This window comes from Emydura macquarii, unplaced genomic scaffold (genome assembly GCF_026122565.2).
Source record: "Emydura macquarii macquarii isolate MOO-44397 ecotype Brisbane River unplaced genomic scaffold, CSIRO-AGI_Emac_v2 contig_3004, whole genome shotgun sequence".
NCBI lineage: Eukaryota > Metazoa > Chordata > Testudines > Chelidae > Emydura > Emydura macquarii.
This window is the reverse complement of record NW_027133141.1, coordinates 245,520-272,338: the sequence shown is the minus strand read 5'-3', so window position 1 is coordinate 272,338 and position 26,819 is coordinate 245,520. Positions and strand designations below refer to the sequence as shown.

Below are 26,819 nucleotides of genomic sequence, written 5' to 3'. Positions count from 1 at the left end.
AAAAATCCTGGGTCCCCCCCCCCCGCCATCATGCAAATTAACCGCAAAATCATGTGGGTTTTTTTTTAAAGAAATGATTATGTAATTTTGGCCTGTCTTTTGACATCTGACCCTCCGGCACTCTCTGTATGCATGTGACAATTAGCTGCCCCTCCCCCACATCTACAAAGTGAAGCAATTTTTGCCCCCTGCATAAACTCTCACCTGCTCATCTGCCCGGCTCCCTGCCCAGCAATGACCCCGGCCCCACCCTCAAATTAATCCTCTCCCCCGCAGCCCCAATGTCAGTTCTGCCCCCAGACCTGGTACCCCAATCCTGCCCCCCCACGTCAGTCCTCCCCACATCTGCCTCCCAGACCCCACATCAGTCCCCCCATCTGCCCCTCCCAAGCCCCCCCACCAATCCCAGCCCCACCTCTGCTCCTCCAGCAGCTCCTGGGGTTCCTCGCCTCCTGCCCCAGGCCAGGGGGCAGCAGTGGGTCCCTTCCCACCTCCCCCACCCCAGCTGGGTGGTGCCGTAAGAATGCAGGCACTGGGCTGCGGGCGGCTCCCTGGGGCAGGACCATGGGGCAAACGACAGGGCTGCCTCGGGTACCAGGGATCAGCTGCCCATCCCTTTCTGCTCCGGGAGGGACTCAGTGGCCGCCCTAACAACGGCTGAAGCTGCTGCCCACATCCTGCCCCCTCCTGGTCCAGTCCCTGCAGTAACAGGAGGGGAGTCGGGCACTCAGGGACCTTATTTGGCCAGAGAGGGAGAGCCCACCCTGCCGAAGTGTGGGAAGGACCAGACCCCCTCTCTGTCCCAGCCAGGACCGCAGGGTGTGTCCCGCTGAATGGGGGTCGAGCCCTGATATTTGTTGTGTGTGTTTCTCAGGGATGCTTTTCTCCTGAAATCCACCTGCTCCGCTTCGGAAGAGCCATTTGGTGCCTGGTAACTCGCTGCCACTCCCCTGAGAGAGCCGGCGAAGAGCAAGGGGGGTGGATGTTCGTCCACCTGCAGCCTAGCTCTGTGTGACCCCCTGGCATGTTCCCGGGACGCCAGGTGGTCCTGTGCTTTTAGCAGCCACCTGGTCCCGCTCCCATGGTCGAGTCTTGGTGCGCACAGTGTGAACAGGGGGAGCTGTTTTCCAAGACATGTTTCAATAAAAATGTGAGATCACAGAAGATTTGGGTTGGAAGGGACCTCAGAAGGTATCTAGGCCAACCCCCAGAATATGGAAGAGTGTAAAGGCCGATGAAGGAGGCAGCAGAGCGTGAAGGGCTTTGGGAGGGAGTGCAGCTTTATGGATGTTGGGGAGAGGGTTTGTTGGATGAGAAATGTCCCCTTGACTCTGCATTTCCCAGTTTTCTAACTTCTGTTTGGTTTTCAGTCGAACGCTAATATTCCCAGTGCCCCTTTGCCCAGCGAGAGCAGATAGTGTGGCGAGTCGTTTTCCCGTTGCCAGGGGATGTGGAGCGCTAGAGTCAAGGTGCTTTCTAGTGTAATATTTTTTTATTTACAGAGTGTACAGGGGTCTTGTTTCCTTGAATGTTATATCATCACTTTAGCATGCGAGAGTCCTCCAGAGCCACAGAGCGCAAGGAGAGACACAAGCTAGGTAGCCCCAGCTGCAATAACATTGTCTGTCGAGGTTTCCCCGTTCTTTATGGCTCTGCCAGTGCAAAGACATGCCGAGATAGTGCAGCTTCCAGGAGAGGAGCGGTCAAGGGGCTAGGAAAGATGGGAGTCCTCCAGGGTCACAGAGATCGGGATGTTTAAGGCTGGAAAAGCCTGGCTCATCATTCCCACTGGGATACTTCCTGTCTCTCCTCCTCCCCCGGTCTCAAGAATACAGTGCGAGCTGAGATCCCTTCACCCAGAAGTAAGGGTGGATCCTCTCCCCATTGAAAGAGGCTGGAGGGAAAGAGAATAACAAACTCTTCCAATCAGCATCCAAAAATGCCACCTGACCCCCTTCATAATCTAGAGCAATCCCTATCCTCTTGATACCGTCTGAGATTAAGCGGCACCCAGGGGAAGCAAAAAAATAGTACACTGCATGTGTTCTGGAACCTCCGTGGATTCCCATAGCCCAGATCCCCTCTTCAGGGCTAGGACTGATCCAACCCTTCTTCTTCACAGACTCTCTAGCGACCCCGGCCGCCCAGTATTTCCCATTCCCCACCTCCACCTCCCAGTAATGGCAACCCGCAGTGAATCCCTCAGCACCCAGGACACAGTGACGGACGTCAAATCGCTCTGGATTGTTGGGCAGGTCCTGCAGCACGTCCGCTCGCCTCACACTTTTCCGATCCTCGGACACGCTGAGGCAAGGGTGAGCCGTGTTTGGATCCAGAGTCACGTTTGCTGGAGAGACAAAGAGAGAGAAAAGCAACGTGTTAGAGACAGAGCTCAGCCCTGGGGGAGTTCGAGACCATTTCTCATATATCCCCACCACCTAGAACCCTAGATCTCATTCCCAGAAAGAGATCTGCAGAGAGATGGGGGAAAGAGACAGGATCTGCAGGTAGGGGAGTTGAGAGGAGGCTGGACACAGATTTAACCACCCTAGAGAGTCCCCCTCCTTCCAGCTGGTCCTCTTTTCCTTGTCCTGGTAGAGAGGGGGAGACACGACATTGGGGAGGACCTACTCAAGACCAGAAAGAAGGGAGGAGGTGGCTGCGCTAGAGGGAAAACCATTCCCCAACCCACAAAGAAGTGAGCAGCCCAAGGGAAATGGAGGATGTTGGAGAAGAATCAGGAGGCGAACGCCCTCACTCCACTCATTCCTCTGAACTGAATAGGCAGCAGGCATGTGAAAGCCTCACAGAACGGTAGGCCAGAGTTAAGGGTGTCTAAATGCTGGATAGTGCAAGCCTGAACTGACCGAGAGGCTGGTGTCAGGATCGTCTGTGTGACCACAGCTTGTGCTCTCCTCAACGCACATTTTTATTTTTACAGGGGTGTGTTGGACCTTTAGCTACATGTTCATTCAGATATTTTCGTGGGAATTTGCTCTGAATACCAAGAAAATCTCTATATCTCACCCTGTCTGTGTGTTCCGGCTGGTTCCCCCCCCCCTTTTTTTCCTCCAGTTCAGATGGCAAAGTGTCCGGGAGGGAGGGAGGAGGATTAAAAAAAAGGTCAGATTTTGTGCAGTCATGTTTATAACGACATCCCTGAGGGATCCCAAATCCCCACGGGACACAGCCAATTCGCAGATTAAGCTCCAGCCACACTAATCTCTAACTAAATTGTTAACGTGGCCCAGCTGGATAGTCAGTTGATGTCCACCCGTGGTGCTCTTATCACACCACCAAAACTTTTGGTGGCCACGTGATCATGGGCCACGTAGCGGCATTCGGTGGGAAACAAGCTTTGGAATCTCAAAATATCTCCAGGCCTAGAAAGCAGGCAAAACTGAACCAGTGCTAACGGAGAGGGTTATTGGATTCGACCTTAATGTTCCTTGAATACTTTATTGACGTAACTGTGTTTTCATTCGGATAGAGAGGGACAGAAAAACACAGAGCTCTTTAATAAAGCTTAGTTGGGGAACCATATGGGCTGAGAGCAGGTGTTCGGGGGCTAGTCAGTGACTGATTACGAGGCCTTGTCTACACTAGCACTTACATTCTCCCACCGATATAATAAAACCACCTAGCTGAGCGGTGGTAGCTATGTCCGCAGGACAACATCTTCCATTGACATAGCACTGTCCACGCAAGCGCTTATACTGGCAAAACTTCGCTCACTCACCCCGAGCGATGAAAGTTTTACTGGCATAAGTGCTGGTGCAGACAAGGCCTTAGTGTGTCTTTGAGTGGGGTGTCCGTCACTTTAACAAAGATATTGTCATATGTGAATCTTCTCTTAGTTAAAATAGAACCACCACCTGAAACCTCACCCTTTGTATAGGACAACAGCCACTTCCAACAGTCCCTCTCCATTTCAGATGGCAGAGTGTCTGGAGGGAATAAAAGGATAAGTGGGATGAGATTTCATTTTGTCAGGTTTACAGTGGCATTCCCCCTATGAATGGAAATAATGCTTTTATTATGACAGAGGAGAACAAACACACAGCTCTTTCTAAAGGGAGCAGATAAAAATTAATCTGAAGCCTTGCACTTTTATTTCCTCTTCCATTCAGGCATTTCAAAGCTGCTGAATCAACAGCCACTAAACATCACAACCATCTTAAGAAACATTCGCTGTACAAAAACCACCATACTGGGTCAGACCAATGGTCCATCCGGCCCAGTGTCTTGCCTGCTGACAGCGGCACATGTCAGATGCTTCTGGCAACTGGAGGTGTAGGGGCACCCAGAGCATGGGGTTGCATCCCTGATCATGTTGGTTAATAGCCATGGATGGATCTATCCTCCATGAAAGTATCATCATCTTTTTTGGACCCACTTCTACTTCTGGCCTTCAGAAGAAGTTGCATGGGTTGACTGTGCCCGTCTGTGAAGAAGTACTTTGTTTTCTTTGTTTTAAACCTGCTGCCTATGTATTTCATTGGGTGACCTCTGGTTCTTGTGTTGTGATGGGGTAAATAACACTCCCCTATTTACTTTCTCCACACCAGTCATTATTTTATAGACCTCCATCATATCCCCCCTTAATCACCTCATGACTCATAAGACACACAGACTAAGGTCAGAAGGGACCGTTATGATCATCTAGTCTGACCTCCTGCACAGCGCAGGCCACAGAACCTCACCCATCCACTCCTGTAACAGACCCCTAATCTAAGATTGAGTTACTGAAGTCCTCAAATAATGATTTAAAACTAAACTGAACAGCCCCAGCACTTTAAGTCTCTGGTCATATGGAAGCTGTTCCATACCCCTTTCTTGCAGCTCCCATTCCCCCAGCTGCTGTGGGTACTATACAGCGCTGGAGAACGTGCTCTGCAGTTCTGTAGCTGGGGGAGGTAAACTGAGGTAGGTAAACAGAGGCACCTGAAATTAGGACATTCTGGCAAATCTGGGCCTTACTGACTTCTGGTCACAGAGTGTATCAATACGGGACGTCCTCATGCATAGGCCCTTGCTGTATCTGCTTCATTTGTCTGATTCCTAGTCTTGTATTAAACAGACACGGAATCTAATTATGAATCAGTTGGCCAGAGCCCATCCTCTCTCACAGTCACAAAGCCTCAATCGGTTCCCCTGCTGGGGCCCATCTCGGTGCCTTGAACTGATTCAGAGCTTCCGTTGGAGCAATATTTTCCTGAGAGAACTCGCCAAGTCCCTGTCCAGGGACCGCACCCGGGAGACACGAGTCCAGGGAGTTTTATTGCCCTTCTGTAACTCAGCCGGATTTTTCGCTAGTGATACTTGCTGCCCAACTGGGCCTTCCCCAGCTCCCACCCCAAGGCCCCAACATACACATGGGGGGGGGGCAGAGAGAGGGTTTCAGACACACACAGTGGGGCAGAGCATCCCCACTTCTGACATGGGAGGGGAGACTGCCGCCGAAATTGACGGATCAGCGTGAATTTTCTGTGGAGGGCAAGGTAAATGGGGCCCTTTTTGGTATCTATAGTTTTTTTTTGGCTCTTCATCTTTGACTGGTTGGCCACCCTTGCCCTATGCCTTGCTCCCAAGTGGCACAGCAAATTACAAGGCCGTCCCAGGATCTGCGCAGATGTGAGAGCACTAAGAAATGTCATCCTTTAAACAGAAAGGGCTTCTCATCGTTAACTATAACGGACCTGGCGCGCCCTGAGAATTTGCCAGCTCAAATGTCTGTCTGTCTGTCCTGAGATGTCTCTGTTGCGCAGCTTTGTCCACACTGAGGGCAGGAGAGGTCTGTGTCAGCTGCATCCCAGCGCTGGGTGACGCAGACAAGACAGAAATTGAGCCCACAGTCTAGAGCGACAGGTTCTCTGAAATGCACCAGACCGATGGCGGAAATAGCTTCCCCTGGAGACTTTTCTCAGGGTTTCCCAGGGCTCTGGCTCCCTCTGGACAGGGGAACAGGGAAAATCTTGCTTTCCTGAGCTCAGAGAGACAGGCCAATGGCTGCAGCTACCGGGAGTTTCCCTTCTTGAAACTAGCTCTGAAACTGTTGGCAGAGACGCTAGGAGCCAGCTCACGGAGTCACAGTCCTGGAGTCTTTCGTAAAAATCCAGCCTCGCCAACCTCTATGGGCCAAAAATCCTGGGTCGCCCCTCCCCCCTGAGTCAAAAATCCTGGGTCGCCCCCGCCCATCATGAAAATTATCCCCAAATCATGAAAATTAACTGCAAAATCACGGGTTTCTTTTAAAAGATGTGATTTTGGTCTGTCTTTTGACGTCTGGCCCCCCCCTCCCCGGCAGCCAAATTGCCCACCCTTTGCGTGTGTGACAATTAGCTGCCCCTAAGCGATTGCTGCCCCACCGCACCAGTTCCCACCCTCTCATCTGCCCGGCTCCCTGCCCAGCAATTACTCCGGCCCCTACCTCAAAACAATCGTCTTCCCCACAGCCCCAATGGCCGCTCTGCCCCCGGATCTGGTACCTCAATCCTGCCCAGCCCCCACATCAGTCTCCCCCATCTGCCACTTCCACAGCCCCCCCACATCTGTCTCCCAGCCCCCCAAGTCAGTCCCCTCCTCTGCCACTCCCCCAATCCCCCACATCTGCCTCCCAGCCCCCCAGGTCAGTTCCCACATCTACCCGCCCGGTCCCCCGCGCCAGCCCGAGCCCGAGCCCCAGCCCCACCTCTGCTTTGCTCCTCCGGCGGCTCCTGCGGGTCCTCGCCCTCCGTCCCAGGCCGGGGGACGGCAGTGGGTCCCCGCCCCAGCCGGGCGGTGCCGTGGGAACGCAGGCGCCGGGCTGCGAGCGGGCGACTCCCGAAGGCGGGACCGTGGGATCCGCTGCTCTGATGCAGTAAAAGCCCCTCGGAGACTGTTTCTTCGAGCAGGTCCCCTCCCAGGAACACCCCCGCGGCCAGCGCCGCAGCGGCGGGTGGGAAGAACTTGCACAACAGGAAGCTAAACGTGGGCAGGATCGGACTCGCCCGGCAGCTCTGCTGAGCTTTGCAGCGGAAAGCGCCCAGCCCGGGCAGCCGCAGAGCCCAGCAAATCGCAGGCTCTCAGCAGAGCCACCAGCAGGCTAGTGCCTGCCGGGGCTGGGGTGACACAGCGAAGCTCACGGCAGCGGGACAACCAACAAGGAAACCAGCTGAAGAATCGTTTTTAATGCTGCATTTACTGTATGTGCGTGAGAGTGGGAAGAAGCTAAGAGAGAGCTTTAATAAGCACAAGATAAGGAAAAGAGGGGGGAGGAGCTTCCAGGGGTCAGAGAGAAGAGGAACAAGAGGGCTGTGCAGATGGGAGTCTTCCAGGGTCATAGAGAAGAACCAGCAGGCTGTGGAGAGGGGAGTCTTCCAGGGTCATAGAGAAGAACCAGCAGGCTGTGGAGAGGGGAGTCCTCCAAGCTCTCAGATATTCAGATGACTGAAGCTGGAGAAGCCCATTTTTTTTCATTGCCAGTGACTGTTCTGTACTCTAAGCATAAGTGCTGTAATTTGGGGGAAGAAAAATTAGTATTTTTCACCCATATTGGAAGTTGAAAACCTGCTTTAAGTGCACAGTCTTAATCATGGAGATGCTCCTGACACCTACAAAATCATGACTTTGTCTGCTTTGTAGATTTGGACTTAAAGCTCTTTCCCTTAGGAGCTGTCACTCACACTGTATCTATATAACACAATACTGAGCACAATAGGGTTTCTGTCTTGGGTGCAGCCGCTAGCTGCTACAGTATTAAAAATAACAATTACTCTATAGTCAGACAAGAATGAAACTGGGGAAAGCTGTGGTCTGAGGAGATGGCTGATTATCAGCAGAGAGAAACTCCCAAGTCGATCCATCTAAATTTGCACTCCTGCAAAATCTTTCACACGTTTCCTTGTACCACTGCCAACGGTCCCATTGAGTTCAATGTGCTTGAGGTAGAATTCGGCAGATAGTAAGGTTGTGAGCACAGGGGTCTTGAGCTGAAACTCAGTTGAAACTTTATTTCTGAGAATATTTCCTGTTAACACAATTAGAGGCCAATGACTCATAGACTTTAAGGTCAGAAGGAAACATTATGATCATCTAGTCTAACCTCCTGCACAACGCAGGCCACAGAACCTCACCCACCCACTCCTGTAATAGACCCCTCACCTATGACTGAGTTACTGAAGCCCTCAAATCATGATTTAAAGACTTCAGGGTATAGAGAATCCACCAGAGAATCCCACAGCAACTGACCTGTGCCTCATACTGCAGAGGAAGGTGAAAAACCCTCAGGGCCTCTGCCAATCTGCCTTGGGGAAAAATTCCTTCCCAACCCCAAATACAGCAATCAGCTAAACCCCGAGCATGTGGTCAAGACACATCAGTCAGACACCGGAAAGAATTCTCTGTAGTAACTCAGAACCCACCACATCTAACATCCCATCACAGGCCAGTGAGCATATTTACCGCTAGTAGTCGAAGATCAGTTAATTGCCAATGGTCCGATTCTCCTCTCACAATAATTTCACACTGGTGTAGACCATTCAAGGGGCTCCAGTGGGACTACTTCTGGTTTACACCACGATGAGGGAGAGGAGAAGGACTCTGTGAACCCAATCAGACTGTTCGTGTTGTACTGGGGTTAGGGAGGGGGGAACAAGATTTCAGAGAGTTCTAAGTTTATGGAAAGTTTGAGGAGCCTCTGACAGGGTGTAAGTTGTTTGGGTGACCTCACTGTGCATTTCCATCCCAGACCATGTTTGTATTGCTTTTACCTTTAACCTTAACTCAGGACCTCGTAGCCATTTAATGCAAAACAAAGGGCACTGGGAGTGGGAGAAACTAAATTGTGACCTGCCCCGTGCCCAGGGTAGTCAACTGATAATGCCAAGATCAGGGCAGGCTGTAAAAAGAGAGCAGATTCTCCCAGCACTGGTGGGTGGCACTGAAGCCAGACTTCCCAACCAGCCACAAACTACGCTTCTGATTCCCCAAAATCGGTTATCAAGAAACCAGTACACTAATACACACAGCCCCCTTTATTGCGTTTCAGCTCCAGGTTCCCAAATCAGCCCCAGGTCCAGTAAAGAGACCAGTTATTTAAACTCTATGCTCTTTACTAAAAAGGTTCCCTCTGACCCCGAGGGGTCAGCCACAGTATCAGATCAATATAAGTTTGGATCTTACCCAAAATACTACACTGCCAGCTAAAACTAAAGGTTTATTGTAAAAAGAAAGAAAGAAACCATGAGAGAAATGTTAAAGGATTAGAGCAATCAGATACATACAAATGATTCAAAGTCCATACACATCTGGCTTCCAGGCTGGCCAGGTCTGTTGACATACACGGCTCCCTTCTTGCCTGTGCCCATCCCAGCAATAGGGAGATGCTGCCCCTCCCTCCGTCATTCTTCCTGGGAATTCATTCACAGCCCTTTAGATTTCAGTGGCAGGCAGCACTCATAGGCCAAATCTAGTCTCTCTTTGGCTCTGATGCAGCGAGTTTACAGTTCTCAGCCCTGGCTGTCTGTCTTCAAAGAGCTAACCCAGCAGTTTCGCAGCTCCGTTCTCCTCACCTCCCACCCTCTCCTCCTTCTGACTGTATCTCACATCAGGTGGTAACTTCATTCCCTGTTTCAGTCTCTGCCTCTCGGCGTGCGAATCTTGCACTCACCATCAAGGTTGGTGCTGATAGCTACTGATAATTGTCACTGCTGAAACCACACCAGAAAATCTCATGATAAAGGGTTAGACAAAGGTTAAAATCAAATCAAATCAAATCAAATAAAAAGACTGTTCCGGGAAATGATCATTTGTCTCACAAAGTCCTCAATAAATCTGAACTACTGCCTGTCAAACTAAACCAATATCGAAGTATGTGACCAAATGGCCTTCACAAAGAGAGAAAAACCCACGATACAGGATGGGCTATAAAATACTTTCACATGGATAAAGTGAAATCTCAAAGAATCTTTTAAGACTCAAAATCAGGGAAATAAATTTACCCATTTTCTTCTGACGTGGCTAAACTTGCTTTACTTCTTGCCTCATTATTTGGTTGTACTAGTACAAAAGTTTTAGCATCGTTATGATTAAAAAAAAGAGAAACACAAAAAATATCTTCCCATTTAAAATGATCTGGACTAGCCTAGAAAAACCCTGGAAGCAATTTTACAAATAGATGAAAACAGGGCTATCAGATCAAACTGTGCTTTGAGGTTCAGTTGGATTTCCCTGCCTACCCCCAGGTTTGTGACACTTTCTTCTCCAACCTCAGGAGCTGATTTAGGATCATAGAAATCAAAACTGTGATTTCTAACCAGAGACCCAAGGAGACACTGCGGTAAGTGACATTTTGGGAGGCGGAGGAGTAAAATGGAGACAGGATAAACTCTCTATTGCTGGGACAGAGGTTACTGTGTCAAGGGTGGAGGGCGATGGTGAAGGGGGAAGGAGGGACTCCATTGGACTCATCTTATCGCCTCAAATAGCACGGAAGCTAAAACACCACATTGTACTCTCCCTGCTCCAGGATTTTTAGCATCTAGTTCATTCTGGTCCACAAGGGAGAAAATGTACAAAGAATAAATGCTTTTCACCTGGCCTGGAGTAATGTGAGAATACCTGGGAATGAGACAATCCAGTCGCAAAGGGGGAACTCAGGGGAATCAGGACACATAGATTTCCCTTAGGAAATCTGGTGGAGGGTCATAGAGATGTGCTAGCTCATCCCGGCCACATTCCTACTCTAGGGGGACCCTCTGAGGCTGATACTGCAGAGGCAGACATGGGACCCCTAGGCCCGTAAGCCTCCCACCAAAGGCACTGTGGAAATCAGTCCTTCTCATTGCTGCTTTCTGAATGCAGAGGGGGTAGGGGGAAAGTGCAGAGGGAAATGAAAAAGAGGCAGCACCTCTCTACCCCTGTGCTCTTCCTCTTCCCTAATAACTTGCTCTGCTTCTCCACTCCACCAGCCCCAGGCATTTGATCCCAGGTTTCCCCACACAAAACCCACCCTCCTGGTCCCTCACTGTTTGATCCCCCAGAACCCAGCGCCCTGGGGTATTTGGGGAGGAAAGGAGTCACCAGGATCCAGAGACACTTTCCCTTCCAGGGAACAGCACCAGGTGCATGGGGGAGCTGAGCTCGGGGGCTGGTGGGGGATGGAGACAGGTGTGTAGAATGAAGGTGAAGCATGGCCCAAGTGTCCTTCTCTGAATCTCCATGGAAGGGGGACCCCGTCTGGGAAGGGAAGGGAGAAAGAGAAACTCCTCCAGACGCTCCCTTTGCCTGGCTGAAGTTCTTCTCGCTCCCTTTCCTTCCCAGATGGGAAACCCATCAACTCCGCAGCCGGGGAGGAGAGACTGATCGGGGCATCTCCTCCTCTGCCTGGGGCTTGCTCAGACCAAGCACAGTCAGAGGGCCACTGAGCAGCTGATGCTTACGCTGCTGCTGTATCCTCATCCCCAGAGATGGGCAGCTGGATCCTTGGCAGCCAAACGTCCCCGTCACGGGTGGGAATTACTAAACGGATTTGTTACTAGGGTCCGCCCTTGTCAGGGCATGGAGAAAATTCCCTACCGTATGGAGAAGTCCCTGATGCCCAGAACGGTGTTAGCTCCACTTGGAGCATTTCCCATGCTGAGGACATCTCAGAGGTTTCTTCCCTATGTGGATTTGCTGATGCTTGATGCCGGGAGAGCAACCAATTGAAGCTTTCCCCACATTCACAGAATCATAGAAGATGAGGGTTGGAAGGGACCTCAGGAGGTATCTAGTCCAGCCCCCTGCTCAAAGCAGGACCAGCACCAACTAAATCATCCCAGCCAGGCCTTAAAAACTCTAAGGATGGAAATTCCACCGCCTCCCTACGTGCTTCAGCACCCTCCTAGTGAAAATGTTTTTCCTAATATCTAACCTGGACCTCCCCCACTGCAACTTGAGACCACTGCTCCTTGTTCTGTCATCTACCACCACTGAGAACAGCCTAGCTCCATCCTCCCTGGAACCCCCTTTCAGGTAGTTAAAGGCTGCTATCAAATCCCCCCTCATTCTTCTCTTCTGCAGACTAAACAAGCCTAGTTCCCTCAGCCTCTCCTCATAAGTCTTGTGCTCCAGCCCCCTAATCATTTTTGTTACCCTCCGCTGGACTCTCTCCAACTTGTCCACATCCTTCCTGTAGTGGGGGGACCAAAACTGGACATAATACTCCAAATGCGGCCTCACCAATGCCAAATAGAGGGGAATAATCACTTCCCGCAATCTACTGGGAACACAGCCCAATATGCTATTAGCCTTCTTGGCAACCAGGGCACACTGCTGACATATCCAGCTGCTTATCCACTGTAACCCCCAGGTCCTTTTCTGCAGAATTGCTGCCTAGCCTGTCGGTCCCCAGTCTGTAGCTGTGCCTGGGATTCTTCCGTCCTAAGTGCAGGACTCTGCACTCGTCCTTGTTGAACCTCATCAGATTTCTTTTGGCCCAATCCTCCAATTTGTCTAGGTCATTCTGTATCCAATCCCTGCCCTCCAAGATGGGGATAGGATACAGATTCAAGGTCTCTCGACGATGTGGAACCCTGATGTGTGAACTCAGATTGAGTCTTTTCCCACAGTCAAGCTATGTCTAGAGTCTCTCACCCTTGTGGATTCTCGGATGTTTGGTAAGCTCTGAGCTCTTACTGAAGCTTTTCCTACTGCGGAGGCATTTATATAGTAGTCTTCCCTCCCACATGGAGTCTTCGATGTCTAGTGAGGTTCGACTTGTGGCTGAAGTTTTTCCCACAGTCCAAGCATAGATAGGGCTTCTCTGCAGTGTGGGTTCTCTGATGCACAATAAGGCCTGCATTGTGAGCAAAGCTTTTCCTGCAGTCCACGCATTTAAATGGCCTTTCCCCTGTGTGGATTCTCTGATGTCTGTTAAGGTATGAGTTGTAACTGAAGCTTTTCCTGCACTCACTGCATTTATAGGGTTTGTCTCCCGTGTACATTCGCTGATGCATAATGAGATTTGACAGCTGAATGAAACTTTTCCCACAGTCAAGGCACTTATACGGATTCTCTCCCATGTGGGTTCTCTCATGTGTAATAAGGGCTGATCGCTCATTGAAACCTTTCCCACACGCCCAGCATTTATATTGTCTCTCTCCTGTGTGCAGTCTCTGATGGGTAAAAAGGGATGACCACTGATGAAAGCTTTTCCCACATTTCAGGCATTTATAGGGTTTCTGTCCAGTGTGGATTCTCCCATGGTTAATAAGATGTGACCTCTGACTGAAGCTTTTCCCACAGTCCAAGCATTTATAGGGTTTCTCTCCCGTGTGGATTCTCCCATGGTTAATAAGATGTGAGCTCTCACTGAAGGATTTCCCACAGTCCAAGCATTTATAGCAGCGGTTCTCAACCTTTTTTTACAGAGTACCACTCAGGTCAGGTACAGTCAGGTCAAGTACCGCTTCACCTGACTGTACCTGGCCCGAGTAGAACTTGGTAAATTGGCGGGGTTGCGTGGAGGGATCGATGCCATCCGCCGAAGCCCTGCTGCCGTTTGACCATTTTTGGCGGCAGGGAGGATGGGACTTTCGGCGTCAGTAGGCTTTCTCGGCGGCGGCAAATGGGGGGGATTCGGAGGCGGCAGGGTTTATCAGCGGCGGTGAGGGGGGGGATTCGGAGGCGGAATCGGCGGCGAGGTTTGCCTCGCGTACCACCGAGCCGTCTTCCGCGTACCACCAGTGGTACGCGTACCACCGGTTGAGAACCGCTGATTTATAGGGTTTCTCTCCCGTATGGGTTCTCTGGTGTGCATTAAGGGCTGATTTGAAATTGAATCTTTTCCCACACTCAAGGCATTTATAGGGTCTTTCTCCTGTGTGGATTCTCCCATGTTTTGTAAGAGATGAACTTTCATTAAAACTTTTTCCACACTCAAGGCATCTATAGGGTCTTTCTCCTATGTGCAGTCTCTGATGTGTAATAAGGTGTGAGCGCTGATGGAAGCTTTTCCCACAATCCAAGCATTTATAGAGTTTCTCTCCTGTGTGGCTTTTCCAGTGTGCAGTGAGATTTGTTCTTACACTGAATCTTTTCCCACAGTCAAGGCATTTGTAGGGTTTCTCTTCCTTGTGATTTGTGTGCTGGACTGGTTTCCTTGGCATCCCTGCATCCTCCCCCACATTGAATGAATTCATCCAGTTTCTTCCTTGGATGGTTTTCCAGCTGCCTCCCTGACCTGACCTGATTTCCCCAGGCTTTTCCCTGTTCCAAGCACTGGGAAAAATTCCCTTCAGCACTTCTCAAAGATGTCCCCTGTGATTCCACTTTCCCAGGACCTTCCTGCTCTGGATTCTCCTGCTTGTTCTTACTCACACTCTCATCACCTGCTTGGAGAGAGAGACAATTCAGACGGGAGTCACTGTCTGTGATATCCAGTCAGCTTAGTTACTCCAACCCCGGCAAGTGGCGGTAGCTATGTTGACAGAAGAAACTCTCACACTGACATAATGTTGTCCACACCGGTGCTTATATTGGTGTAACTTATGTCACTCAGGAAGGTGGTTTATTCGTATCCCTGAGCGAGATAAGTTATGCCGACATAAGTGGCAGTGTAGATGTGATGGGGCGTCTGGCCCCACACCGGCACTGAAGGGGTTAAAAGCAGCTCTGCGTGGGAGGCAGCCAATAGAAGAGCAGCTGGGAGGACCAGCCAATCAAAGGTCAGCTGGCCCATATAAAAGGAGCTGCAGGCCAAAGCAGAGCCTGAGTAGGGAAGGCTGTGTCTCCCACAGGCTGAGAACCCGTAGTGTCTGAGGCAGTGCTACAGCTGGCAGACACTGGGGGAGCCAGAGAAGCTCCTGGTGGGCTGTCGAAAGCGGATAGTGGTGAAGAAGGTGCTCGGATGGGGGGGAGCGACCCAGGGAGATAGCAGCAGGAAAAGGAAGTAGGGCCCAGCAAAATGCTGTAATACACAGGGTCCCAGGTCAGGGCTGCAGTCACTCATGGCTCATTTTTGGGAGTCCCAGATTTTTCCTTCACTTGCCAGATGGCTTTCTGTGTCAGTTTCCCTGACACCTGCCCTGGGCAGGGGGCCACTCAGGGTCTCCCTTTCCGTGGAGAGCTGGACCTGCAGCTCTTCCCCTCCTGGCAACCAGGTTATTGACTCATGTTTGGGAATTTTGCTCAGGGGACGAAATGGGGGCAGGAGCAAGGCCAAGGCGCATGGAGTCTTGGTTCAGTATTTGTCACAAAGCATGTTCCCTGAATTTAACCTCAATGTACATGGGACTGCGGTGATTTGGATCTTTTAGATGCATTAGACAGTGAGGGGGTGTTGTCATGACCTCACTAGGACTTTTCAAGCAACGTGCGTGCTGGAGAACTTGCTGATCACCCCCGTTCCCTTGAAGGGGGAGGGTACGCAGATGAAAGTGTTTCTCATGCTGGAGCTGTGGACAATGCAACCCATTCCCCTCCAATTGACCGGACCAGGGAAGGACCAGATTCAGAAATGCAAAGCCCCGGCTTTTAATAACTGAGATGCAGGAATCCTTACCCAGTGAGGTCCCGGTCTCATAGGTCTCCTGCATGACGTCCCTTTATAAGGCTCTCTTAGCAGGGTCCAGCAGAGCCCCCTCTTCCTTGATGAAATACACAGCCACCTCCTTGAAGGTCACCAGCATCTGAAACAACATCACTTCCCCCACTCAGGACCTGCTGCCCCAGCCACCATGCCACAACTCAGAGCGGAGGAGGGATGGAGAAGAAAAGTCCCACCCCCACCATGCTCAGAGAGCCCCAGGGCAGAGAAAGTGAGAGCTCTTTCTAACAAATGGCCAGATTCATGGTTTGCCAAGATTATGAGCGACAGGCGAGGAGTGAAGCAAGTGTCTGCCCTAAAATATCAGTTGATTATTAGAAATCTATTGAGTGGGTGGGACTTTCTAGAGGACTGAGTATTGACTTAACTTTCTTCTGTTGAATTCAATGGTAAAATTCCTGTTGATTCCAATGAGAGCTGATTTAGGACAATGCTGAGTCCTTTTGGAAATCCTATGCAATGACACGTTGCACAATATGTAAAATATGGTTGTTACACTTCCTCTTTATTTCCTATAATCTAGGGACACCCATCTGACAAACTGAATCTTATTCTTAGCAGTAGGCATATATTACCGACCACCTGACGGGGATGGAGATAGCGACAGTGAAATGTTCAGGGCGATTAGAGAGGCTACAAAAAACTCAATAATAATGGAGGATTTCAACTATCCCCATGTTGACTGGGTGCATGTCTCTTCAGGATGGGATGCAGAGATAAAGTTTCTGGACAAATAATTGGTTCTTGGAACAGCTAGTCCTGGAACCCACAAGAGCAGAGGCAATTCTTGACTGAGTTGTAAGTGGAGCATAGGATCTGGTCCAAGAGGTGAACACAGCTCAACTGCTTGGTAATATTGACCAAAACAGAATAAAATTCAACATCCCTTTGGGGGAGAGGGAACACCAAAGCAGCCCACCACGGTTGCACTTAATTTCAGAAAGGGGGACTACACAAAAATGAGGAAGTTAAATAAACAGAAATTAAAAGGTACAGTGCCAAAAGTGAAGTCTCCGCAAGCTGCATGGACATTTGTTAAAGACACCATAATAAAGTCTGTATTCAAATGTATATCCTGAATGTAAAAACATAGAAAGGGGACAAAAAAGTGCTCTCATGGTTAAACAACAAAGTAAAAGAAGCAGTTAGAGGCAAAAAGGCACCCTTTAAAACGTAGAAGTTACATCTGTGATCCGTCCGTGCCCAGGGTAGCCACCTGAGAATGCCAAGATCAGGGCAGGCTACAAAAGGAGAGCAGATTCTCCCAGCGCTGGTGGCCTCCCAACCAGCCACAAACTGCTTCTGATTCCCCACACTGGTTATCAGGAAGCCAGTCCACAAATGCCCACAGCCCCCTTTACTGCATTCCACTTCCTGGCTCCCAAATCAGCCACTGGGTCCAGCAAAGAGACTAGTTATTTAAACTCTATGCTCTTTACTAAAAAGGTTCCCTCTGACTCCAAAGGGTCAGCCACAGTACCAGATCAATATAAGTTTGGTTCTTACCTAAAATACCACGCTGCCAGCCAATCCTTTAGTAACTAAAACTAAAGGTTTATTATAAAAAGAAAGAAACAAACCATAAGAGAAATGTTAAAGGGTCAAAGCAAATCAAATACATACAGATATACATGTACATCAGGTTTCTCAAAGAAATGTGGAGTTGCAAGCTTATATAGTCCCCTCTGGTATACATCCAGTTCCTGGATGGGTCTTAGTCCTTTGTTACACAGCTTCAGTTGCAGATGACTTGATCCAGAGGTAAGTAGGTGGCTGCAGCTCAGGATGGAAGACAAAATGGTTTCTGGGGTTTGATCTTATATTCCCTCTGTCCCTGGCCATGCGGCTTGTGGAAACGTACAGGAACTAAATTGGAGTCCAGAGTCACATGGGCCAATCCTGGTAACTCTTCAGGTATGCCTTTAGTTTCTTCCTGGGCCCTTTGCTTCTGTAAAGGTTTTGATGGGCCATTAAGCAGGCCATTGCCCTGCAACCTCTCTGTCTGGGGTGTGTCTTATACAGCATAGTTTGAAACACAGGTACATCAAATATGTCCATAACTTCCATTACAGATATAACACATGAACATAAGCATTGCCATCTTTCTCAGCACATTACATCCTTTCTGACAGTACCTGACATGGGATATCTTACATGAATCGTTATGATTTTGACCTATTAATGTTACACAATACAGTAAATGCCCCCTTCCATCCTCCTCCCCCTCCCAGCCAGCCTGCGTGACAACATCCTATTGAGGAAAATAGAAAGGAGTATAAACTCTGGCAAGTGAAGTGTAAAATGAAGAGTAAAAACATAATTAGGAAGGCCAAATAAGAATTTGAAGAACAGCTGGCCAAAGATTAAAAAAATAACAGCAAACAAAAATTTAAGTACATCAGAAGCAGGAAGTTGCTAAACAACCAGAGGTCCACTGGATAATCGAGATGCTAATGAAGCACTCAAAGAAGATAAGACCGTTGTAGAGAAACTAATGAATTCTTTGCATCAGTCTTCAAGGCGGAGGATGTGAGGGAGATTCCCAAACCGGAGATATGCTTTTTAGGTGACAAATCTGAGGAACTGTCCCAGATCAACATGTCATTAGAGGAGGTTTTGGAACTAATTGATAATAAGTCACAGGACAAGATGGTATCCACGCAAGAGTTCTGAAGGAACTCAAATGTAAAATTTCAGAATTACTAACTGTGGTATGTAACTTATCATTTAAATCAGCTTCTCTGCCGGATGACTGGAGGATAGCTAATGTGATGCCAATTTTTAAAAATGGCGATCCTGGCAATTACAGGCCGGTAATCCTAACTTCAGCACCAGGTAAATTGGTTGAAACTATAGTAAAGAACAGAATTATCAGACACATAGATGAATATAGTTTGTTGGGGAAGAGTCAACATGGTTTTTGTAAAGAGAAATCATGCCTCACCAATCTACTAGAATTCTCTGAAGGGGGTTCAAGAAGCATGTGGACAAGGGTGATCCAGTGGATATAGGGTAGTTAGATTTTCAACGAGCCTTTGATAAGATCCCAAACCAAAGGCTCTTAAGCAAAGTAAGTGGTCATGGGAGAGGAGGGAAGGTCCTCTCCTGGATTAGTAACTGGTTAAAAGATAGGAAATAAAGGATAGAAATAAATGGTAAGTTTTCAGAATAGAGAGAGTAACTCATGGTGTCCCCCAGGGGGTCTGTACCAGGACCAGTGCTGTTCCACATTTTCATAAATGATCTGGAAAAGGGGTAAAAAATGAGGTGGCAAAATTTGGAGATGATACCAAACTACTCAAGCTAGTTAAATCCAAAGCAGACTGGGAAGAATTACAAAGGGATCTCACAAAACAGGGTGACTGGGCAACAAAATGGCAGATGTAATTCAATGTTGAGAAATGCACATTGGAAAACGTAATCCCAACTGTACATATAAAATGATAGGGTCTAAATTACCTGTTACCACTCAAGAAAAAGATCTTGGAGTCATTGTGGATAGTTCTCTGAAAATATCCACTCAATGTGCAGCGACAGTCAAAAAAGCTAACAGAGTGTTGGGATTCATTTGGAAAGGGACAGATAATCAGACAGAAAATATTGTATTTCCTCTTTATAAATCCACTGTATGCCCACATCTTGAATATTGCGTGTAGATCTGTTTGCCCCATCTCAAAAAAGATATATTGGAATTGGAAAAGGTGCAGAAAAGGGCAATTAAAATGATTCAGGGTATGGAACAGCTTCCCTCTGAGGAGAGATTAATAAAACTGGGACTTTTCAGCTTGGAAAAGGGGGGATATGATAGAGATCTATAAAGTCCCTCAGCAAGTTTGCGGATGACACTAAGCTGGGGGGAGTGGTAGATACCCTGGAAGGTAGGAATAGGATACAGAGTGACCTAAACAAACTGGAGGATTGGGCCAAAAGAAATCTAATGAGGTACAACAAAGAAAAGTGCAGAGTCCTCCACTTAGGAAGGAAGAATCCCATGCACAGCTATAGACTGGAGACCGACGAGCTAGGCAGCAGTTCTGCAGAAAAGGACCTGGGGGTAACAGTGGATAAAAAGCTGGATATGAGTCAGCAGTGTGCCCTGGTTGTCAAGAAGGCTAATAGCATATTGGGCTGCATTAGGAGCGGCATTGCCAGCAGGTCACAGGAAGTGATTATTCACCTCTATTCGGCATTGGTGAATATTGTGTCCAGTTTTGGGCCCCCCACTACAAAAAGGATGTGGACAAGTTGGACAGAGTCCAGCGGAGGGCAACAAAAATGATTAGGGGGGTGGAGCACAGGACTTATGAGGAGAGGCTGAGGGAACTGGGCTTGTTTAGTCTGCAAAAGAGAAGGATGAGGGGGGATTTGATAGCGGCCTTTAACTACCTGAAAGGGGGTTCCAGGGAGGATGGGGCTAGACTGCTCTCGGTGGTGGCAGATGACAGAACAAGGAGCAACGGTCTCAAGTTGCAGAGCGGGAGGTCTAGGTTGAACATTAGGAAAAAGTTTTTCACTAGGAGGGTGGTGAAGCACTGGAATGGGTTACCTAGAGAGGTGGTGGAATCTCCATCTTTAGAGGTTTTTAAGCTGAGGCTTGACAAAGCCCTGGCTGGGATGATATAGTTTAAGTTAGTCCTGCTTTGAGTAGGGGATTGGACTAGATGACCTCCTGAGGTCCCTTCCAACTCTAATATTCTATGATTCTATGAAAGTCGTGACTGGTGTGGAGAAAGTAAATAAGGAAGTGTTATTTACTCCTTCTCATAGCACTGGAACTAGGGGTTACCAAATGAACTTAATAAGCACTGGGTTTAAAATGAACAAGAGGAAGTATTTCTTCACACAACGAACAGTCAACCTGTGGAACTCCTTTCCCGGGGATGTTGTGAAGGCCAAGACTATAACAGGGCTCAAAAAAGAACTAGATAAGTTGATGGAGGATAGGTACATCAATGACTGTTAGCCAGGATGAGCAGGGGTGGCTGTTTGCCAGAGGCTGGGAATGGGCGACAGGATGGATCCCTTGATGATCAGCATTCTCTCTGAAGCCCCTGGCATTGGCCACTGTTGGCAGACAGGAGACTGGGTGAGAAGGACCATTGGTCTGGCCGTTCTTATGTTAACCCAGCAATGCAGGGGGTTGATCCCTTATCCTGCTGGCCTGGCTGCTGTCTGAGCAGCCCAAGGGCCCCCCATTTACTGTACCCCTGAATGCTCTGTATGGATCCCCCCGACACCCCATAAACCACTCATAGCCCCTCCCCCAGCATCTCCAGAAGCTCCTCAGATCCCGCCGGGAAGGGGCCGAAGGGCAGCGAACCTTGAGTCCAGCATGGGAAACTCCTTCCTCTCCTACCCGGGGGGGGAGCAGAGGGTGTGAAGGCCTGGACCCCCCTCGCCTAGCCCAGCCCATGGGGCACAAGGAGTAGGGCCCAGAGGGGAAAGGGCTGGAAGCTCCTGGGGCGATGGGACTCCAGGGGGTCATCCTGGCCAAGGGGGTGTCACTGTGAGGCGAGGGAGAATGGGGTGTTGCTGTGAGGGAAGGGGCTGGGAGGGGGAGGGTTATGTGGTGTCTGTGAGGGGACAGGCTGTGGGGTGTCAGGGTGGGGGAGGGTTATGGGGTGTCTGTGAAGGGAGGGGCTGTGGGGTGTCAGTGAGGGGGAGGGTTATGGGGTGTCTGTGAGGGGAGGGGCTGTGGGGTGTCGGTGAGGGGGAGGGGGTGGTCTATACGTAGCAGGAACAAACACCAACATTCACTTTAAAAGGAGCTGCCTCAGGTCAGGTTTGTCTTTCTGGTAATTTATCTTCATGACCCTTCTTGGACGGGAGGGGCTGGCCCCACCTCACCCTGGGGTGTGGAGCCCGCCCATCTGTCAGTCACACTGGTCCCTGTCTCTGCTCACAGCTGACACGTGGCCTCCAACCCGGCCACTCTGTGCCTTCACTCAATGGGAATAACTCATTGCACAGGCACAGCCAGCACCTGCAGCCAGAGGTGTACCAGGTGCATTGGTGGTATAGTGGTGAGCCTAGCTGCCTTCCAAACAGTTGACTTGTGTTTGATTCCTGGCCAATGTAATGCTTACTTTTTTTCCATGTCTGGGATCGGTTTAATTTCAGTCCCATTGGCTTCTAATCACATGGACAACAGCATGGAGAATTAATGTCCTAAATCCCAGCAGGTCATTCAACAAAAACAAATTGCCAGAATTTCAGCCTCGCCAGCACAAAGGGTGCATCACTGCAGCATGTGGTCTTTCTCCCTTGGGCAAACCTGAGCTCCAGGCAGCCATAGGTCTCCGTGGTTAATGCTTCTGGTGGTTTACCAAAAGGTGGATGGTTCAAAGATGAAGCTTTTCAGGGGTGAGCATAAGGTGAATTTTAACAAGTAATAATTCTTATGTAGTCCAATCTAGCCCCATTTCAATCCTTTGCCCTTCTTGGTTCCCCCCCCTCAGCCTCGTTCCTTCCCCATTAGGGAGATGCAGAGACCAGCCCCTGTCTGCGTCTGACACAGAGGGTCTGTATCCCATCAGGGGCAGTGGGGCAGGGAAGGGGTATAGGTCCCTCTAAAACATAGACTCCGAGACTTTCAGGTCAGAAGGGACCATTGTGATCATCTAGTCTGACCTGCACAACGCAGGCCACAGAACCTCACCCATCTGCTCCTGTAACAGACCCCTGTCCTACTGAAGTCCTCAAATCATGGGTTAAAGACTTCATGCCACAGAGAATCCACCATTCACACTGGTTTAAACGTGCAGGTGGATTGTGCCCTATGCTGCCGCGGAAAACCCCAGGTCTCTGCCAGTCTGACCTGGGGAGAGAAATTCCTTCCCCACCCCAAATACGGAGATCAGTTAAACCCTGGGCAGGTGGACAAGACCCACAACTCGGTGTGCAGGTGGCGGAGACCCCCTCGGTGCGACGAAGGCTGGTCCTGGCAGGAGTCACCAAGATCGGAGACCTCCTGGACTACTCCCGGGGGGAATGGGTGGATCCCCACGCGCTGGCTCGGCTCATGGGGATCTCCACCCTTCGTATCCCCCGGCGCGTACTCCAGGAGGTGAGGGCAGCCTTGCCCCCCGCTGCTCACGCCTACCTCGTGCGGGTTCTGGGAGAGGGTACTCTCCGCCCACCCTTCAGCCCCAGCCCTCCGGCACTCTCCATCAGGCCCCGACCCTGCGAGCTCGCTCATCCCCCCCTCTCCCTACGCACCAAGCCGGCTGCACGATTTGCAGCCGGTCCCCTTTCAAACCGCGCCGAGAGACCACCTTTACACGCCCGTGCTACACACCCTTCACTTCCCTGCCCTCGCGTCCCGCCCCAACACCAAATGGCGGGACCTGTTGCCACCTCTAGAGGGCGGGGCCCCGCGGTGGGCCAGCCTGTATTCCACCTTGACCCCACGGCCCACTGGGGACATCAGTTGGCGGCTCCTGCATGGAGCTGTGAGCACGGGCGTGTTCTTGGCGCGGTTCACCCCCCACCCCGACACCTGCTACTTTTGCGGCATGAGGGAGACCCTGTCACACGCATACCTGGAGTGCGCCAGGCTGCAGCCCCTCTTCCGGCTCCTCCAGAACCTCCTGCTGAGGTTCTGGCTGCACTTTTCCCCACACTTGTTTATTTATGCACACCCTGTCCGTGGCCCCACAAAGTCGCGGGACCTCCTCGTCAACCTCCTCCTGGCCCTGACAAAAGTCGCCATCTTCAATACCAGGGAGGGGAGGTTGGCTGGGGAGGCGTCCTGCGACTGTGGGGCCTATTTCCGTTCCCTTCTCCGTTCACGTATCCGGGCGGAGTTCTTCTGGGCAGCGTCCACCGGCTCCATGGACACCTTCTGGGAGCGGTGGGCGCTGTCTGGGGTTCTCTGCTCGGTGTCCCCTTCCGGTTCCCTTCTTTTATACCTCTGACCCTCACGCCCTTCCTGTTTTTACATTTGTTGTCCCCCAAAATTAGTTGCTCTCTAGGTCCGGTGGCTCCTCCCCTTGGGCTGGGAGAAGGGCCTTGAGCGGTGGGCGGGCGTTTGCACCCACCCTAGTTTGCAAATTGAAGACAAGACCCACGAGCTGCACACCTGTGAATGAATTCTCTGTAGTAACTCAGAGCCCTCCCCGTCTAGTGTCCCATCACCAACCGGTGGGGATTTGACCTATTGGCAGTCACCAATGGGCCACACGCTATTGTTGGCTGTCCCACCATCGTCTCCCTCCATAAACTTCTCAAGCTCAGTCTTGAAGCCTGTTCGTTTTCCCACCCCCACTGCTCCCCTTGGAAGGCTGTTGCAGAACTTCACTCCTCTGATGGTTAGAAACCTTCCCCTAATTTCAAGCCTAAACTTGTTGAAGGCCCATCTATATCCATTGATTCGTTAATCGTGGGGGCATGTGACAGTGTGTGTGGGGGGTGGGGAAGAGGGAGGCGGTTAAAGGCTGGAGAATTGACACTGGGGCCCAGAGAGGTTCCTCCACAGATTAGAGAGATTCTCTGCTGCCAACCACCCATATCTGGGAGGAACAGCTGGGACTTGTGTTTGGGAAGCCACCTCTGATAAGGCAGGTGTAAAAATCATTATTCCGTCTGAATGAGATGAAAGCATCCTCACACCCAGAGCCACAGTCACTGACATGGCTTTGCCCTGCTGCCTGACCGGCCACAGCAAGAAAAAGAGTGGGACCAAATCCTTTTCCAGAGGAGTCCTGGGGCTTTTCATCCCTTAGGTTCTGGAGTCGTCGTGTGGCCATTTTGTCTCACTCATTTCTGCTACAGGCTTTAACACATGGCAAATAAATGTTATGTCCATGGGCCAGACGCAGGAGTGGAGGCTGCAGTCATTGAACCTGCAAAAACAAACCCAATCTTCTTCCTTTTCTTCTGTGTGAAATGTTCCCCAGGTTCCTCAGGCCAGGCCTGACCTGCCTCCCGTTCTGCTGCCGATGCAGCTCCACAGCCCAGCCCACAGCCCCAGCTGATGCTGATTCCCTGTGTCCCAGCTGTGTGGGGTGTAAAGCCCTTTCATTGTGCACAGGATGGTGTCATGCGGGCTGGCTTGCGTGGGGGGGCATTTAGTATATTGGGTAATATCAGCATGGCAGAATCATAATAATCCATGTGGGATATGCCATGTCAGGTACTGTTCGGAAGGTTATAATATGCTAAGTAAGATAATAATACTTATGTTCATGTGTAATATGTGAAATGGAAGTTATAGATGTATTTGAGGTATCTGTGTTTCAAATTGTGCTGCCTGGGCAATACCCCAGATAGGATGGCCGCAGAACAATGGCCTGCATAATGGCCCACTAAGGTATTCCCAGGTGCAAGGGGCCCAGAGGGAGAAACCAGCATCACCAATGAGTCACCAGAACCTGCTTACGTGACTCTGGACTCCATTTTAGCTCCTGTAAGTTTCACAGGCCACATGGCCAAAAGACAGAGGGTATATAAGATCAAACCACAGAATCCATTTGGTCTATCATCCTATCCAGCTGCAGATACACACCTACCTCAAGATCTATTCATCTTGCAACTGAACCAAAGGACTTAGTACTGGATGTGTACCAGAGGAACTGTACAAGCCTGCAACTCCACATTTCTTCCAGAAACCTGATGTAAATGGACTATATCTGTGATTTACTTTAACTCTTTAACATTTCTCTCATGGTTTATTTCTTTCTTTTTACAATAAACCTTTAGTTTAGATACTAAAGGATTGGCTGCCAGCATGGTATTTTAGGTAAGATCCAAACTTATATTGATCTGGTACTGTGGCTGTCCCCTTGGGGTCAGAAGGAACCTTTTTAGCAAAGAGCAGAGAGTTTAAATAACTGGTCTCTTTACTGTACCTAGTGCTGATTTGGGAGCCTGGAGCTGAAATGCAGTAAAGGCGGCTGTATGTGTTTGTGTACTGGCTTCTGTGGGGATTCAGAAGTGCAGCTTGTGGCTGGTTGGGAAGCCTGGCCTCAGTGTCACCCACCAGCACAGGGAGAATCTGCCCTCCTTTTGCAGCCTGCCCTGACCTTGGCATTATCAGTTGGCTACCCTGGGCACGGATGGGTCACAGATGGCTCAAGTGCAGTGGGGCAGGGGGACACTTGGGCTCAGTCAGCTGGTCCTGTCCATGCTCTGGCACCGGCTCAGCGCCCTGAACCCAGCCCCAAGTTCCCTAGCCTGGTGGGTGGAAGAATTCTGTTACCTCCCCACCACCTCTCAAGGAGGTGAGTTTACTACAGAGATGGGACCAACCCTCCCAGTGCTGTAGAGAGCGGCTACTCTGGGGTGGGGTGATGCTGTAGGTTTTTAATGACGCAGCCTAAGCGTGAGACCAGACCCAGGTTGGGTGGGCTCCAAGGATGGTCAGGCACTAAAACCGCAGCAGATAGAGTTCTACTCTGCCGTAGTTGGCTGGATTCAAACGTGTGCAGGGAGACCTCAATGGATTTCTAGCCCAGCGTCTTAACCACTCAGCCACAACTACCTCAGATTTTCAATTTTCTCTCTGCTCTATGGCTCTGTTCTCACACTCAATTATTTCCAATTATTTGCTCAGACCAGCTTCCACAGCACACTCACTGCTGTGTAGTTGTGTAGGTGTGTCAGCTTCCACAGCACACTCACTGCTGTGTAGGTGTGTCAGCTTCCACGGCACACTCACTGCTATGCAGTTGTGTAGGTGTGTCCCTGGCTGAACAGGAAGGTTTCCTGCCACTTTCCCTTCTGTCTGGGGCATGATTAGAGCGTGTCTGTGGTTAATGACATTGTTGGAGGTTATTGTCCATTCCCCACCCTGACAATTCAGACAGTCCTTTTCCCATCATATCTCCAGAGCGTCGGCGATTCCAGGGCTCAGTTTTCTCTTTGCAGCACTGAGCTTTGCCAGGGGTTAGTGGCTTCTTTCTTTCCCCACCCTGGAGTGAACTCGGCCTTTTATTCCATCCTTGACATTTCAAGAAATAAGAGCAGCAGCATGAAGAAAGAGGCGAGCGAATATCTCACTGTCAGGGATGAAGGTGGCCACGTCCCCCCATTTGACCATTACAGCAGAGAAGGTTTCAGTGGAACTGAGTGCCCTGGCTCAGACAAGAGACACAGAATGGTTTTGCTGTTCCTGGATTTGTGCAAAGAAAATTGTTTCTCTGTGTGAAACTGAGGAGGGAAATGAAACATCCACATGGTGACGCAATGCCCTAAGGAGTGTGGGTGAAGGACTCAGGCTGAGAACTAAATTAACTCCACTCACCGGGGTTTG

The 26,819-nt window shown here is 50.0% G+C and overlaps 2 protein-coding genes across 2 annotated transcripts in view; both read right to left on the bottom strand.

Moving 5' to 3' along the window:
• LOC137141125 (zinc finger protein 585A-like) overlaps window positions 1-26,819 on the bottom strand; it is a 171,400-nt gene that overhangs the window by 51,194 nt on the left and 93,387 nt on the right. The window contains exons 9-11 of the mRNA XM_067529973.1: window positions 13,734-14,100; window positions 12,708-13,373; window positions 11,213-11,217 (exon numbers count right to left, since the gene is read on the bottom strand). Of these exons, the coding sequence (XP_067386074.1) occupies window positions 11,213-11,217; window positions 12,708-13,373; window positions 13,734-14,100 (1,038 nt within the window). The remainder of the gene's footprint in view (window positions 1-11,212; window positions 11,218-12,707; window positions 13,374-13,733; window positions 14,101-26,819) is intronic.
• LOC137141139 (thaicobrin-like) lies at window positions 1,474-6,825 on the bottom strand. The gene is made up of 4 exons (XM_067529986.1): window positions 6,692-6,825; window positions 3,888-3,947; window positions 2,210-2,347; window positions 1,474-1,894 (listed from the first exon to the last, which is right to left on the bottom strand). Exons 2-4 carry the CDS (start codon window positions 3,928-3,930, stop codon window positions 1,824-1,826), a joined length of 252 nt encoding a protein of 83 aa, XP_067386087.1. The 5' UTR covers window positions 3,931-3,947; window positions 6,692-6,825; the 3' UTR covers window positions 1,474-1,823.

Bases quoted from the DNA above. Each gene is read 5' to 3' on its own strand.
- LOC137141139 (XM_067529986.1), bottom strand. From the start codon at position 3,930: ATGGAGAGGGACTGTTGGAAGTGGCTGTTGTCCTATACAAAGG. The intron at 2,348-3,887 runs GTGAGGTTTCAG...TTGTCTCTCCAG, and splicing joins GCTGTTGTCCTATACAAAGG to CAAACGTGACTCTGGATCCA. The intron at 1,895-2,209 runs GTGCTGAGGGAT...CTTTCCCTCCAG, and splicing joins CGTCCGTCACTGTGTCCTGG to CCTCTTTCAATGGGGAGAGG.